The sequence below is a fragment of the Mustela erminea genome, chromosome 17 (assembly GCF_009829155.1).
Source record: "Mustela erminea isolate mMusErm1 chromosome 17, mMusErm1.Pri, whole genome shotgun sequence".
Classification (NCBI taxonomy): Eukaryota; Metazoa; Chordata; class Mammalia; order Carnivora; family Mustelidae; genus Mustela; species Mustela erminea.
Genome location: NC_045630.1, coordinates 19,245,672 through 19,260,828, shown reverse-complemented (window position 1 = coordinate 19,260,828; position 15,157 = coordinate 19,245,672). Strand labels below are relative to the sequence as shown.

The window sequence follows — 15,157 nt, the reverse complement described above, 5'->3', positions numbered from 1 at the left end:
AAAATGCCAGTTGTCATGCCTCTGCTGTCGAAGAGGGCTTCTGTTGACCATCTCTCCCGAAGCCTGGACTAGGCTCCCAGGAAATGGGAACACAGCGACGGCAGGCTCTTTGATGAGGCCTCTTCTCAGACACAGTGGCGAGTAGGGGCCTCCATGGGGCCTGCCCTTGTGTGGGGGATCCCCTTGGGAACACGATGGGTGCCCCCAGTGAGCCATTGCTCTGCCCGGTCCGGGCTCAGAGATGCTTCCAAGCAGACTGCGTGACAATAGGTCTAGAAACGTGAAGGCCTTTCCCTCCTTGTGAGGGAAAGAAGGTAAGACAGGCTGAGGGAAATCTGACCGCCATTGCACATGCGCTGGGGAGGGGCTTCTGAGTGGGGCACCTCCCCCTCCAGGCTGCACACACCTGGTCACTCCCGACAACGGTGCCCACAGCCTGGGGCAGAGTGACGGCTGCTAGCCCAGAATGCGACCGACACCGGGGCTCTGGAGGGTGAGATGAGCCAAGGAGGATGGATAGATTCAGGATCCTTTGATTCATGTCTTGACAATGAAGCTGAAGAAAACCCTTGTGGAAGACCCCCGGGTCCACAGAGCAGCCAGAGAGACTCCAAAAGGCAGAAGAAGCCCCAATCAATGGACTCCACGATATCTGGTGTAGAGCAGAAAGCACACTGAAAGGAGATCTCTGCCTGGTCAGGGGACGTTGAGTGGGTTTTAAATACCCACAAGTGTCACATGATACAGCAGACATTAATTATAGAACAGAGCTTTTGGAAACTGTCCTAGGAAAGGGACAGCGCTCAAGGTCAAAAGCGCCCTTGTGAGGCCATGTTGCTCTGCGATGGCGAAAATTCTCTGGAAACCAGGACTGGCTGAAGACGAATTGCTCTGCTAGGGACACCTGGACCCTGGGGAGCTGGTGGGAAGGGTTAATTTTCCAGTGTGTGGTCAAGGTCCATGGCGCCCTCTCCCTCGCCCTCTCCCTTGACAGTGTTCCCACAGAGCTTGAAAAGCGTTGTTTGATTTTTGGGTTTGGGAGAAGGCTCACATCACCACTAACGGTCTGTTCTCTCCCCCACTCCTTCCCTTCATTCCTCCTGAATGTTCACTAGGCCGCTGAACCTCCACCCAGACCCAAAACCCCAGAGATCTTCAGGTAAGTTCGGTTTAGAGCAGGATGCAGAATATCCGAGCTCCAAGCCAGAATTCTGGCAACCATGGGGGCGAAGAAGATGAAGCTGGGATCAGGGACTGAGTCCTGGGGGGTATAGCCTCGTGTGTGGGCTCTCCCTGTTTTCAAGGCTAGAATGGAGTGATGTGGGGGGATGGGAGCCTTGACTCTGGTAGGATGTCCCACAGGGGTCCCCAGGTCCCCACGCACAGCCACCCACACGTGGGGGTCCCTGCTGGAGGGCAGCAGGTGTCTGTGGAACAGAGCCCCCCTGTGCAGAGGCTAGAGCAGTTTTGTCCTGACTGTAGGCACTTCAGAAAAGGGGGAGGCCAGAGCTTTATGGAGTCGGGGGAGCAAAGTGGGAAGCTAGACGGTGTGTCCTTTCCTGAGTGGGCGTTTTTACTCCTTCTGGACACATGGTCTCTGGAGAAGTAAGAGGAATAACTCAGGCAAAAGAAGCCGCTCTTCTATAAGACAAGAAGCCAAGAATGACACAACTTACAGCTTTCTGAAGAATTCTTCTAGCAAAGAAGCAAGCCCGATCCCCTCGCCCATAAAGAGGGTTTTTTGTTTTTTTTTTAAATTTTAAATTTTTAATTTATTTTTATTTTTTTAAGAATTTACTTATTTATTTGACAGAGAGAGATCACAAGTAGGCAGAAGGGGCAGGCAGAGAGAGAGGAGGAAGCAAGCTCCCCGCCGAGCAGAGATCCCGATGCGGGATTCGATCCCAGGACCCCGGGATCACAATCCGAGCCGAAGGCAGAGGCTTAACCTACTGAGCCACCCAGGCATCCCATTTTGTTGTTGTTGTTGTTGTTGTTGTTTTTAATGAAAAAAGCACCACAGCAACTATAAAAATGAGGGGGCTGATGAGCTCATTGCCAGCTCTGCCTGCTGGAGGAGCCTGTCTCTCCCACGCAAATAGCCTGTTGTTTGGAAACAGAGAGCAGGGCTGAGGGGAAGGGGACAGAGCGGAGGTGAGAGGGAGCCCCCCACCAGAGCAGGGGCCAGCCCCACACTCACACATTCCAAGGAGGCCCAGACTGTACAGCCAAAGACTCCAAGGGCAAAGGAGGTCTTGAAGAAACAGTAAAAGGACAATGACATTGCTTAGCGCACAGCTGGCTGGCCTCAGGCCCCCTTTACACATCCGACCACTGCCCATAGCTGGCCTCTTGCTCTTCTCCCCCTTACCCCCCCCACCGCGTGTGCTCATTGGCTGGCGGGGCCTCCAGGTGACTTGGCCCCCCACCCCCTTTCTCAGCCAGCTGGCTCTCCCCGCCCTCCACCGTGTGTGTTCATCTTGTCCCACAATCCCAGCCCACCGCAGCCCAGACTGGAGAGCTGGTCCGGCACAGCCGGAAGCTGCCTCCTCCGAGGAGAGGGGAAGGCGAGGAGGGCACGGCCTGGGGGTCTCGTGTTGTTTTGTCTTTCATTCTCTCCCGCGGCCTATGTGGTTATGGTGCGTGTTCACGGGCACTTTCCTGCCCGGTCCTGCTCAGGTCCTAGGGGCAACTCAGTGCTGAGCTAGAGGGTGTCTGGAGCACATGTCCCGGCCCCAGGGCCGCTGTCGTGCATGCCATGGTGCCATGCGCAGGACGCAGTCCACGCTGGACAGAGGACAGAGTCTCGCGTCTGTCCCCCGCAGGGCTCTGGAAGGGGAAGCTCACCGGGTGCTGTTTGGGTTTGTGCCCGAGACGTCAGAGGAGCTGCAGGTCATGCCGGGGAACATCGTCTTTGTCCTGAAGAAGGGCAACGACAACTGGGCGACGGTCATATTCAACGGGCAGGTATTCGGAAGACCAGGGGTGGGTGTGTCGGCCACGGGATCCTGGCAGCAGACGGCGGCGCGTTCTGGCGAGCAGCATCTGCTGCCTCGTTCACAGCCCGGCTGCCCGCCTTCGTCTGCACCCCCATTGCTCCCCCACATCCCTGGGCCGTTGGGTGGTCCGGGTCCACTGGGCACTGAGGAGCCAACTTGTTCTCCCCTTTCCGATCACGCGATGCTGCCACAGAAGGGGCTCGTTCCCTGCAACTACCTGGAACCCGTCGAGCTGCGGATCCCCGGTCAGCAGCAGCCCCAGGTAACAACGTGCCTTGCTAGGCTGAGCCCCTTCCCACCACAGCCTCCCCGGAGGGGGACAGGGCTGTGTGGAAGAGGCGCTGGGAAGGTCCTTCCACTCCCAGTCCTAACTCCAGCCTCCCAGAGTGGAACCTGGGGAGCAAGGAAAGCCCCCAGATGTGCTGAGGGAGGGTCTGAGGGACCTGTTGGGCCCACCCCACCTCTCGGATTCCTCCCGGTCAGGGGTGACTTGGGATCCAAAGCCTGTAGTACAGGAAGGTTAGATCTTCCCGGAAATGTCCTCCTCACCTAGAAGAACCGTCTGTGTGTTGGCTGGTGACATGCCGGTAACAAAGAGAAGTCCGTTTTAGAGCACAGAGTCGGAGTGGGCCTTGCCTGCCTCGGCTCCTCCCTCCCTGCTTGAAGGCCTGCCCTTCCGCCGGTGGTCTTCACTGGACCTGAACTGCCGTGTAGATGACTGACGGCGTCTGACGTGTCTCTCTGGACACTGTGCAACCAGCTGTCCTCTGTGCGCTTGACCCTCCCCGGTCTGAGTTACTGTACTCAGATAACTGGAAGTGTTTTAAATGCTGTACCGATGAGGGATGGATTTTTCCTTAAGGGGTGGGATGTGGAGCCAGAGGGGAGCTGAGGCAAGACTCAGGTCCTCCCTCATCTCCAGAGACTTCCAGTGCGGCTGAAAGGGGCAGGCAGCAGGGGCCTTTTAGGTGGGGCTTAAGGTTCTTGTTTCTACTGTGATTTCTTCCCACCAGGTCAACCCGCCTCCTCTCTAACCAGCACTTTCCTTAGTCTCCCCTGAATGTCACCACTGCTCCAACTTTTAGGAAGCCGTTTGTCTTTCCTTGCCCCCCCCCCACAAACTCCTACCTAAGGACTTGGTCTGAATGAAGGCTCTCACCATCTCTGTCACCTCCAGGAGGAAGCCTCCCCAGAGTCTGATATCCCAGCTCCTCCCAGTTCCAGCGCTCCTGGAAGACCCCACTTGCCACCCGGTTGGTGTCCCTGGAAAACACCCTTGGCCTGGGTATAGGAATGCTCCCGGCTGCTTCCTCGCAGAGCATTGCTCTCCTAGCCTTCTAGGACATTCTGGTTTCTTCTCCTCCCTGCATGCCGCTCAGCTTAGGAACCCATAGCCCCAGGGCTCTTCTCTCCGGCACCACCCACCCACCCAAAACATAGGAAATAAGACGCCCTTTGCCCCTACCTACTCCAGAACACCCACAGGGAGCAGGTAAATGTAGCTGGTTTCTGGGGGGCAGTGAGTGTCTCGACTTAAGTGGTCACCAGACCCCTCCATCATGAGGTACAGAATCCATGTCCCGGAAAGGTTGAAGTCAGTGCATACGTTTACCTCAGAGGGGGATGGAGTGGCTCTTTTCGAAAGTCCAGGAGCTCTATCTGGCAAAGAAACTGCTCTGCAGAGCCCCGAGGGATAGACCACGAACCAAGGGCCAATGAGAAAAGGACGTTCTCCTGATGTCTGGAGAGGGTGGCCTTGGGAGGTAAGGGGATTTGGGTCACGAATGCCGTTTCAGCTGGTTCTGGATAAGTGCTCAGTAGAGATGCATTCAAGAGGCGATTTGTCCAAATCCTAGATCCATGATAGTTAGGCACCCCCAGATCACCAGAACCCCTTGGGATGCTCCCCACACCTCCATATTTATTTTGAAAACTGTCGAACCTACAGACTGAAAATTGAAAGTGTAGAACAATAGACTCCAGAATACGTTTCACCTAAATTCACCAACTGTTAACATTTTGTATCACATCCTTGCCCCACTCCCCTCCCCACCCCCAGCCACTTGAAAGGAAGTCGCAGATTCATGGCCTTCACCCTGTACTTGAGTATTATCTCCTATCCTCCTGCATAACCACAATTGATACATCTAGGACATTGAAGGTTATTATAATATTATAGAGTGTATATTTCATACTCCTATTTCTCCAGTGACCCCTCAAAACATCCTTGATAGCTTTTTTTTTTTTTTTTTTTGGTTTTTACCTTTTCTCTCTAGGGGCCCATCAAGGATCACCTATTAGCCTAGGAAAATTTTATGACTATAGATTCCTAGACATTTGATTCCGATTCTTCAGGATTGGAATTGGGCTTTAGAATCTGTGTTTCTAGGGAAAACAAAAAACAAAAAACAAAAAACCTTTCAAGTGACTCTAATGATTAGCTGGGTATGAGATCAACGGTCTTTTTTTCCATTGTGCACCCTCTATAGTGATTATCTTTATGCAGACTTCTCATATAAATTATGTGCTTATGGCCATATTCATATACATATTAGAAACAGGCACAAAAACAGAGGACAAGGGGGAAACGAGTGGTTCTAACGTTGCTGCTATGGTCCCTGGTTCTTCTTGCACTCCCTGCTTTCATTGCTCAGCGCCCACTGGTGTAACTGGACTTTGGGGTCCCTGCTCACCCCATGCACTGCTGGGGTGGGATGGTCCTTGATATTCGCCTGTACGTTCCCCAGAGGCAGGGACTGGGTTTCTCTGTGTGTTTGTGCTTTGCCTTGCACATTTCCCCCAAGTGCGATTTTCCCTACAGTTTAAGGTTAAGAATCACCCCAGAGATTTAAAGGTAAGAAGTTGGGTGTCCTATTCTAAAAGGTTTCATTCTGTGGAAGGCAGGGACTAGCCGGGAGTGTTTATTCAACATCTTCTTTTTATTCTACCTTCTCCATTTAGGTCAAAAAGGAAAAGAAGAGCCCAAGGTAAGCTTTTTCCTTGTACTCTTTCAAGTGGAAGAGAAAGGAAAAGCTGAGGCTCTCTGCCGTGAGCAGGTGTCCCTGGGTTACAGAAGGAGTCCCCGAGGAAGGGTGGGCCGGCTACTACCATACACACGGTCGACAGGGTGGAGGGCCCCATAATGACTTTCCCCACCCCTGCGCACACATTTCCTACTGGCCTGGAGTGCGTGGGCCAGCTCTTCCAGCTCTGTAGGAATTCCTATCCAGGCAAGAGTGGGGCTGTGGGCCCTCTGAAAGCCCCTTCCCGTGAAACCGGCTAGCTATTGGCCTCTCCTTGCTGCACAGAACACTCCCCGTGATCCAGGATGGGCTGAGAGGAGGCCACAGACCCTCATGAGCTCCCTCTGCTTCCTCTCCCCTCAGGAGGGAAAGCTCAGCGTTCCCATGCCCTACACACTCAAGGTGCACTACAAGTACACGGTGGTCATGGAGACGCAGCCCGGGCTCCCCTACAGCCAGGTCCGGGACATGGTGTCTAAGAAACTGGAGCTCTTGCCAGAACACACGAAGCTGAGGTGAGCCCATGAAGGTAGTGGGGCTCCATCTGGGGACCTGGTGCTGGCCTGGAGGAGAGAAGACAATGGTTTTTGTGCTGATGTTCTCCAACTTGGTTCTTACTCGCCTCTGCCCAGCTATCGGCCTCTGGACAGCAATGAGCTGGTGCCCCTTTCAGAAGAGAACATGAAGGCCGCCTGGGGGCAAGTGAAGAACTTCAGCCTGACTCTGTGGTGTGAGAACACAGTGGTGAGTGCAGGGAGCCCAGGGCCACCCAGCGTCCTCTGTCTTTTGGGCCCCTTCCTCAACAGCACGTACCGAGCCCCGGCCACAAGTCTGGCACTGTGCTTGGTGTTGAGGATATGGTGAGTCACGAGCCACACCTCTGCCTCCCTTTCCCTGGCACCCCGGTGGCCGCCTGGAGCGGGTTCCCCGCAAGGGAAGAGGAGGCCCCACAATGCACAGAAAGCCTCCGAGTCCCTTCTAGCTGCTGCCCCACCCAGCGGTTCCAAGGTTAGACCCGGCGCTGTCAAGCAAGGTCAGAATGAAATCCTAGCTTGAGGCTGAGCTCCTCGCCATTCTTCACTGTCCGTTTCCATGCGGAAGAACACTTGGGAGTGGAGGATAAGAGTTTGCATTTATGTCACAGAGAGATGATTTGGATTACAACCTCCCAGCAATAGCCAGAATCTACTGAACGTCTCCCAGGTGCCAGACGCCACGCTAAGTGCCCGCTGCATGTGCATTCTCAGGGGCCCCACGACTCCGTGAGGTATTGTTAGCCCGTTTCACAATTTAGGTAAGAAGGCAAAGAGAGGTCGACTTGACCAAGATGACACAGCGGGTCGGTAGTGGAACCGCGGCCCAGTGAGAATTTTGACTCCAGAGTCTGTACTGTTGAACCCCTTTCTAGACTTCAGGGCCTAGAATAGAGGTAACTCACTGCCCAGTAAGAGTAAAGGGCATTGGGGGCAAAGTTAGAGGCTAGGAGTAGTAGCTACGCATTAACACTCTTGACTTTGTCCCTTTGTCTCCAAGGGAAAAGAAAATTTCTTTTTTTGTTGAGGTTAATTCCCTCCTACAGCCGTGGCTCCTGAAAACCATCCATGTTCTATGAACATTTCGACGTACATTTTTTTGCCTTTTATGTAATTTCATATAAGTGGAGCATATAAATGGATTGTATAGTATATATATGCACATAAATTCACACGATCCATTTATATGAAATTGATGGACTATTAAAAGTTATAGGCATGGTATATATTTTTACATATATAATGTAAATATTATACATTATATTTATGTATAAAATCTGTGTTATATATATGTCACTATATATACTATACATACGAACTTTCAATAGTCCATCAGTTTCGTAATAAAGGGATCATACAATAATATATAAGCTTTTAATAGTACATTTCAATATATTCTTTTCCTTTTTTTTTTAAATTTTTTTAAAGATTTTATTTATTTGACAGAGATCACAAGTAGGCAGAGAGGCAGGCAGAGGAGAGGGGGAAGCAGGCTCACTGCTGAGCAGACAGCCTGATGCGGGGCTCGATCCCAGGACCCTGAGATCATGACCTGAGCTGAAGGCAGAGGCTTAACCCACTGAGCCATCCAGGCATCCCTACTTTTCTGTCTTTATATATACTTTTGTGGTATAATAGTCCATTTCTTTTGATCACTAATGGTATCACTAAATGAATAGTAGTTTGTTTATTGATTGACCTGTTGGTAGACATTTGGATTGTTTCCAGTGTTTGGCGACATTTATTCTTCAACAAACATTTGCTGAGCACTTACTGCTCTCTTGTATATTCCTGGAGATACAAACACTAACAAAACACAGGCTCTTCTTGGGGGAAAGACGGGGGCGGACAGGATTACAAAGCGTGTGTTAGGTGAACTGATGGAGACGGATGGTGTGCTGTGTTTCCTAAGCGCAAGGGAGGGTGTCTCACCCAAAAATGCTAAAGGAAGTTAGGACAAGTCAATAGTCAATAGCCTTCCTAGAGAGAATAATGCTGAAATTGTCTTGAAGCATAGCCCAGCGGTAAAAGAACTAGCAAGGTGGAGGTGGTGAGGAGGCTGTCTCTAGATGGAAGAGCAGAGGGAAGACCCAAAGAGTTGGCAGTGGTGACAGACACAAAGACACAGCTGGAAGGCTGCATCATGGAAAGTCTTGCATACTGTGGCACTCGGATGGGGTTGTGAGCAGGGTAGAAAAATAGGAGGAATGATGGCTTGGGACGGATGATTCAGGAACCTAGGAGCAAGGGAGCGGGTGCTCTGGGAGGCAGGCCAGCCCGCAGGTTTTCTTTGAGTGCTCAGCTTCCTGTCCACAGTCCTGACACTGAGGGGTCCCAACGCACAATTGAGGAGCACACCAAAGCCGCTGTCAGCTGGGGTCCCTCTGTTCTCCCCTGTTTCCTGCTTTAGCATGTTTAGATGGTGGCATCTGCAGTTCCATCAGTAAGGGGTATGACATTCGACAGGTCCTACGTGAACCCTTTGGAGAGCTACTATTTTTTACCTCTGAATGGATTTTGAAACCACGGAAATGAGCGCACAGGCAAAGCTCTTCCAGACCATCTGGGCTTGGGGCAGTGGGCTCTGTGGGGGCAGAGTCCCTCTTCTAAACCCTCAACCCCACAGCTGGACAGGGGCTTCTGCTCAGCTGGGGAAGGGTCTCTGGCAGGTTCTCACTGAAATCAGATACGTGTTAGTTGGGAAAGAAAAATGAGTGGGAGAGGCAGTAAAGAGGTTGGGCCCGGCGGAAGGCCCAGCGGTAAGCCCCAGGTCGGTGGTGTTTAAGGGTTCAGAAAATTTTGTTCAGGAAGTATGGCCCCTGGACTCACTGGCGCCCAGGACCCTAGGTGCAGGACGCCGGAGAACAGGGAGCAGTACAGGGGTCCTTTGGAAGTCTGAAAGGTCATCCTGAGGTTTTCGACGGTCTCTGTCAGGAGGGATCCTTTCAGTATTGTCTTGAAAGGATTCTGCCTGGCCCTTCCGCTCTAAACGTGTTACTTCCCTTAAAAGGGAAGTATTTTCTTTATTGTTTTTAATTATGGTTGATTTTTGTTCTTTGAAGAGCGCTTCAGTATAACTAGTGGCTGTATGTAACTAGCCCTCCCCAAATTCCCAACACAGTCTTCTCGGGATGCAGTCCGGCTTCAGAGGTCATTGGCAGGCATTCTTTTATCACTACCCCTTAGTCCTGGAGGCAGCAAGTCAGGATGTTCTCATTCAGTTGCTAGAAGAGTAGGAAAAGGGACCATCATTTATGAAGTATCTACTCTATGCAGAAACGCTTACATTAATCAAGTTTAAATATAAATATGTATATATTGAGACTAGGACTCTCACAGAGAGTTTAATAATTGTGAGCCAGGGACGCCTGGGAGGTGCAGCTGAGCGTCTGACTCTTGGTTTCTGCTCAAGTCGTGATCTCAGGGTGTGGGACGGAGCCCCGCATCAGGCTCCCTGCCCCGAGCCTGCTTAGGATTCTCTGCCTCCCCCTTCCCTCTGCCCCGCCCCTGCTCACACACGCACATGTGTGTTCTCCCTCAAATAAATAAAATCTTTAAAAAAGTAATTGTCAGCTATTACTATTCTACATCATATTTCATTCTTCTAGCCTCTGTTTCAGGCGAGAAAACAAGTTCAGAGAGGTTTCACCACTTGCTCAGGGACACACAGCCGGTGAGCAGTGGAGCTATTTCCACCCCACTGTACTGCCTTCCAGTAAAAGGGACCTGCCAGGGAACACACGACATTAGGAAGTAAGAACTCTGAACACTCAGTATAGCACTGAACCTCACAGGGTTTCTATTACGGGTTCATTAAATCCTACGATTCACTTCTCTAGAAAACTGCACCCTTTTTCTCTTCAACATTTGTGGATCAAAAACCACAATGATAACTAAGGTGTGTACTTAAAACATGTATCAGAAAGCAACGCCTTTATTCATGGCCTGAGAAAGACAACATGACGCTCTGCAGGGTTTCTCAAACTTTAGCAAGTATGAGACTCACCTAGAGGGCTTGTTAAAATGCAGATTGCTGGGCCCCACATGCAGCGGGTTTAGGATTTAACGGGTTTGGGATGGGGCCAGAAATTTACATTTCTAACAAGGTCCCTAGCGTTGTGGGTGCTGGGGAGAGGGTGTTAGATTCAGAGTTAGAAACCCAGGTTTGACCTTGGGTTCTGTCGGTTATTTGTGACTCCATCTCTTGTTTTTCCGTCTGCGATGAAATAGCAGTAGTACCTGTTCTTTTTTTAGGATTCCTGTAGGTTTTTGTAAGATTTTAAGACCACCTATGATCCTGCAGACCTTTTGGGTTCATTTATCCAACCATCCTGTGTTCCTAAAGTACATGTTGGGTCTGTGCTAGGGACTGATCACACGCTTGGCCTTCATGAGTTTATATCCCAGGTGCTACACTAACGTTTCACGGATTCCTTTAGTGATGTTCAATGTTCACTGGCTGAGAAGTTAAGAAAACTAACAGGCCCTTTTATTATTTCAGGGTGACCAAGGCTTTCCAGATGAACCCAAGGAAAGTGAAAAATCTGAAGCTAATAACCAGACAACAGAACCAGAGCTTAAGGAAGGAGGCCAAGTGGTAGCACTCTTCAGTTACGAGGCCACCCAGCCAGAAGACCTGGAGTTCCAGGAAGGGGACATAATCCGGATTATATCAATGGGTAGGTACTACTCCTGGATCACAGAAACTAATTTCCATGTGAGCAGCAATAAGTCCAAGGGAAGAGAGGAAGAAACATTAATAACTTACAAGCCAAACTTTAGCCAGTGGTTTCAGTGTCCTTCCTCGCTTTCGGCAGGAGGGAGCAGAACGGAGCGCTCAGCATTTCCATCTGTTGCTCCAGTGGGGAGGGAAGCAACAAATGACAGACTCCGCTGACATTTTGATTGTTAAAGATGGCTGTTTCAGGCGGGCCTTGGTGGCTCAGTGTGTTAACTGTCTGCCTTCGGCTCAGGTCATGATCCTGGGGTCTCTCTCCCAGCCCCCTGGCCCTTTGTGCTCTCTCTCACTGTCTCTTGAGTAAATAAATAAAATCTTTAAAAAAAAAAAATGGCTGTTTTGGAAGCCATGCTTTCTCATTCCCAGAGTGAACCGATTGGACAGTGGCTGGAATCATTTTGTCTTTGCACCAAGCCATAGGATACTTTTCTGTAAACCGCAGTTCTTTGAATCGAAGTACTTTCTAAAGATGAGAGAAGAAGTGGGTAGATTTTGCCTGAACAAGAAGCTACTCAACATTGCTTCGTGTCTCTGGTGACTTTCCTGATCCTGTTAGGAATCAAACACACTAAAAGCTGAAACAGTATTAAGCAGAGAGTTCTAATTTAGCTCTTCTCCCAACTTCAGAATGCCCAAGCACCCTTTTGAGAGTTAAATAAAATTCCTGGCCCAGCAACGAGATTCTGATTCAGGTCTGGGGTGGGGCCCACAAATCTGCATTTCTAACAGCTTCCAGTGTGATGCTGATCTCCCAAGGGTGAGAAGAACCATTCTAACTCACAGTTTGACATAATCCGTATTTCTCTACTTCAAGAGTCCCATCAAAAGCTTTGTTCAAAACAGCAGAAATACGCATTAGCAATGCAGAGTAGTGGAAACAAACACCATTACCAATTATGACAGAAAATCCAACAGATTAAGAAATCAGATTTAAAAGTTAATGGTGTAAAGAGTATACAATTGCGTGGCAATTAACTCAAAATATGAGTAATGAAGTAAATAAAGCAGGCTGCCTTGGCTGTGACTGTCTTCTAACAGGGGACAGTAAGACTTAGTAACTCCCAGCACCATTTTTTTAAGAGTCAGTATCAACTAGCCAGCTACACTGTCCAGTGCTGGGGTGGGGAGTGAGGATGGGATGAGATCACAGAAAAACCTGGGTAGAGGAGAGAAAAAAAAAAGGTGGCGTATTCCTTACTGTGTCTGACTCTTCCTTTCAGCTTAGGTCATGATCTCGGGGTCCTGGGATCTAGCCCTGTCTTGGGCTCCATGCTCTGCGGGGAGTCTCCTAGTTTTCTCTCCCTCTGCCCATCTCCGCCATGCTCTCTCTCTAAAATAAATCAATCTTAAAAAGAAAATAAATCATAAGGAAAATACTGTTGTAGCACAGTGCTGTATCAAAAAATCTGTGTATAAGTGGACCCTCACAGTTCAAACTTTTATTGTTCAAAGATCAACTATTTTTTTTTTAATTAATTTTTTTTGAGAGAGCATGAACAGGGAGGGGTAGGGCGGAGGGAGAGGAGAGAGGAGGGAGGGAGGGAATTTTTTTTTTTAAAGATTGTATTTATTTGCCAGAGAGAGTGAGCTTGGGAGAACAAGCAGGGGGATCAAGCAGGACTTGATTCCAGGGTCCTGGGATCATGACCTTGAGCCAAAGGCAAATGCTTAAGGGATTTAGCCACCCAGGTGTCCTGGAGGGAGAGAATCTTCAGCAGATTCCACACTCAGGGCAGAGCCTGATGCAGGACTCAATCTCACAACCCTGAGATGATGACCAGAGCCGAAATCAAGAGTTGGATGCTTAACTGACTGAGCCACCCATGTGCCCCAAGGATGAACTGTATCTAATTAATGGCATGTCCTCTGCATGTAATCAGAATAAAGATTCCTAACATAGGTCAGATAAAACTCTTGTTATTAAAAAATATCCTATCTCAAAATGTATTGTTTCATCTTATTTTTCTGATAACTTTTGAAACATCTAATTGATTTTCTGGATTTTACTCCTCCATTGTAAGACAGAAACCAGTAAGACGGTGGAAGTCCTATGTTCACTTTTCTCTCAAATCACTTCCCAACAGACCCTTCCCTGTTAGCACAGTTGGGGGTGAAGGACGGCCGAAGCTCTGTGTGGAATATCCAGGTGACCCTCATTCTCCCGCACTGGTTTTAGAAATTGATGTATTCATTTCCTTCTATCAGTGAATGAAGACTGGCTGGAAGGAGAGTGCAAAGGGAAGACTGGCATTTTCCCCAAAGCGTTTGTTGAAGAACATGCAGCTACAGATTTGGAAAGCTCTCCTAGAGGAGTCTAGGATGTTCCAGAACCTACAAAGTGGGAGAAAAGTAACTATAATCACTCGAGGTTTGGCATGCACCTGCAGTACACTGTAGGGAGACATCGCTGTGCGGAAGTGTTAACTAATCTACTTTTCCCACTGAAAATTTAACCTACTACACAATGATGTGAAGACTTATCATGATGATGACCCTGGCGGGTGGGGTGGGATGAGTGGGTGGAAATGTCTGGAAGGGCATGAGGGGTCTTCTAGGGTGCTGATGTTTCTTGCTTGGAGTGCTGGCTACCCAAATGTGTTCACTTTGTAAAAGTTCACTGAGCTGTATATGGATTATTGGTGCCTTTCTGTATGTGATACCTCAATAAAAAACTTAGAAAAAACAAGACATGCAGAGTGTAGGCCCAAGGCCGAAGTATAAATGCCCCTATTCCTGTACCTCAACAGTTGCAGACTCCTCCTAGAGCCTGAAGTAAATCTACAGGTCATTCAGATGGCAGACGCACGCAAAATTAACTTTCCTTTACTCAGTCTCACTGTTTGAACTGAATTTAGACTTAGTCTTCAATTCCATAGAGAACTGCAACCCCGGGATCCCTTCCCTTCCCACCTTCTCTGGGAGGGACATTTGTTAAGAGTTCGATACTGAATATGGGCCACTACTACCTGAGTGACGCAAAGAAGCCACAGCCAGGAAGCCACTTGGTCAGGACTATCCTGCTGGTTAACGTTTTATAAGATGGACTGATACACGTGACAGAACGCTATGGTTTTATTTTGGTCATCATTTAACCAAAGGGCTTGATTTCTAGGGTTAACTTGGGGTTAACAAGTACTCGACTTTAGAACCAGCCTTCCTTTCCCTCCCTCCCTCCTGGCACAGTACGTGTGGCTGCGACCATTCAAGTGTGCGGTGCTTGTGGAGAGCAGTCAGGAAAGAAGTGTAGAGGGAATCGACACGGACGTGAGGGGCTCGCTGAGCAGTGTGAACACACAAACTGGCAGGCCGTGGCACTGACCTCCAACCAGCCGCCGCACACCCGGCAGGCCACTACTGGAAACTTTGGACAGAACTCTAAGAAATGCAGCCTCGCAGCTAAGAACACTAATTACTGTTGGGGTTAACCAGACTTTGTGATTTTTAGGCCAGAAAGAGAAACTATCTCTGCATTGTCCCACTGACAGTAAAAATAGGGATACCTAGGGAGGGTTGTTAACTTCCTTGCATAAGCCAATCTTTATTTATTAGATAAGAGAATTTTGACAATCAGTTTCTTCCTACCCATCCCTTTCCATAAAAATGCCCAGTGGTTTGGAATGCTCTTAAAAGCACAAATAACCCTGAAGCTTATTCAATTTCTGACCATCTCTGCTTTCTCCTAGATGACTTATATAAGTAGTTTATATACTTGGCTTTTTGTTTTTGTTTTTATTAACATATAATGTATTGTTTGTTTCAGGGGTACAGGTCTGTGATAAAGTAGGATATTCTTCAAAGTTAGAAAAGAAACAACGTACACACAGATCTGGTTGGAGAGAACATGGTTTAATTAAAGGCAAAGCT

General features: G+C 49.1%; 1 protein-coding gene across 1 annotated transcript in view; it reads left to right on the top strand.

Annotated features, from left to right (window-relative positions):
* The window catches only part of NCF2 (neutrophil cytosolic factor 2), a 30,415-nt gene extending 16,434 nt beyond the window's left edge, over positions 1 to 13,981 (top strand). Inside the window, exons 7-15 of the mRNA XM_032318370.1 lie at positions 1,116 to 1,159; positions 2,826 to 2,967; positions 3,193 to 3,261; positions 4,177 to 4,252; positions 5,961 to 5,986; positions 6,386 to 6,537; positions 6,655 to 6,766; positions 11,057 to 11,234; positions 13,499 to 13,981. Of these exons, the coding sequence (XP_032174261.1) occupies positions 1,116 to 1,159; positions 2,826 to 2,967; positions 3,193 to 3,261; positions 4,177 to 4,252; positions 5,961 to 5,986; positions 6,386 to 6,537; positions 6,655 to 6,766; positions 11,057 to 11,234; positions 13,499 to 13,611 (912 nt within the window). The 3' untranslated portion in view covers positions 13,612 to 13,981. The remainder of the gene's footprint in view (positions 1 to 1,115; positions 1,160 to 2,825; positions 2,968 to 3,192; positions 3,262 to 4,176; positions 4,253 to 5,960; positions 5,987 to 6,385; positions 6,538 to 6,654; positions 6,767 to 11,056; positions 11,235 to 13,498) is intronic.
* Positions 13,982 to 15,157: the final 1,176 nt, after the last annotated feature.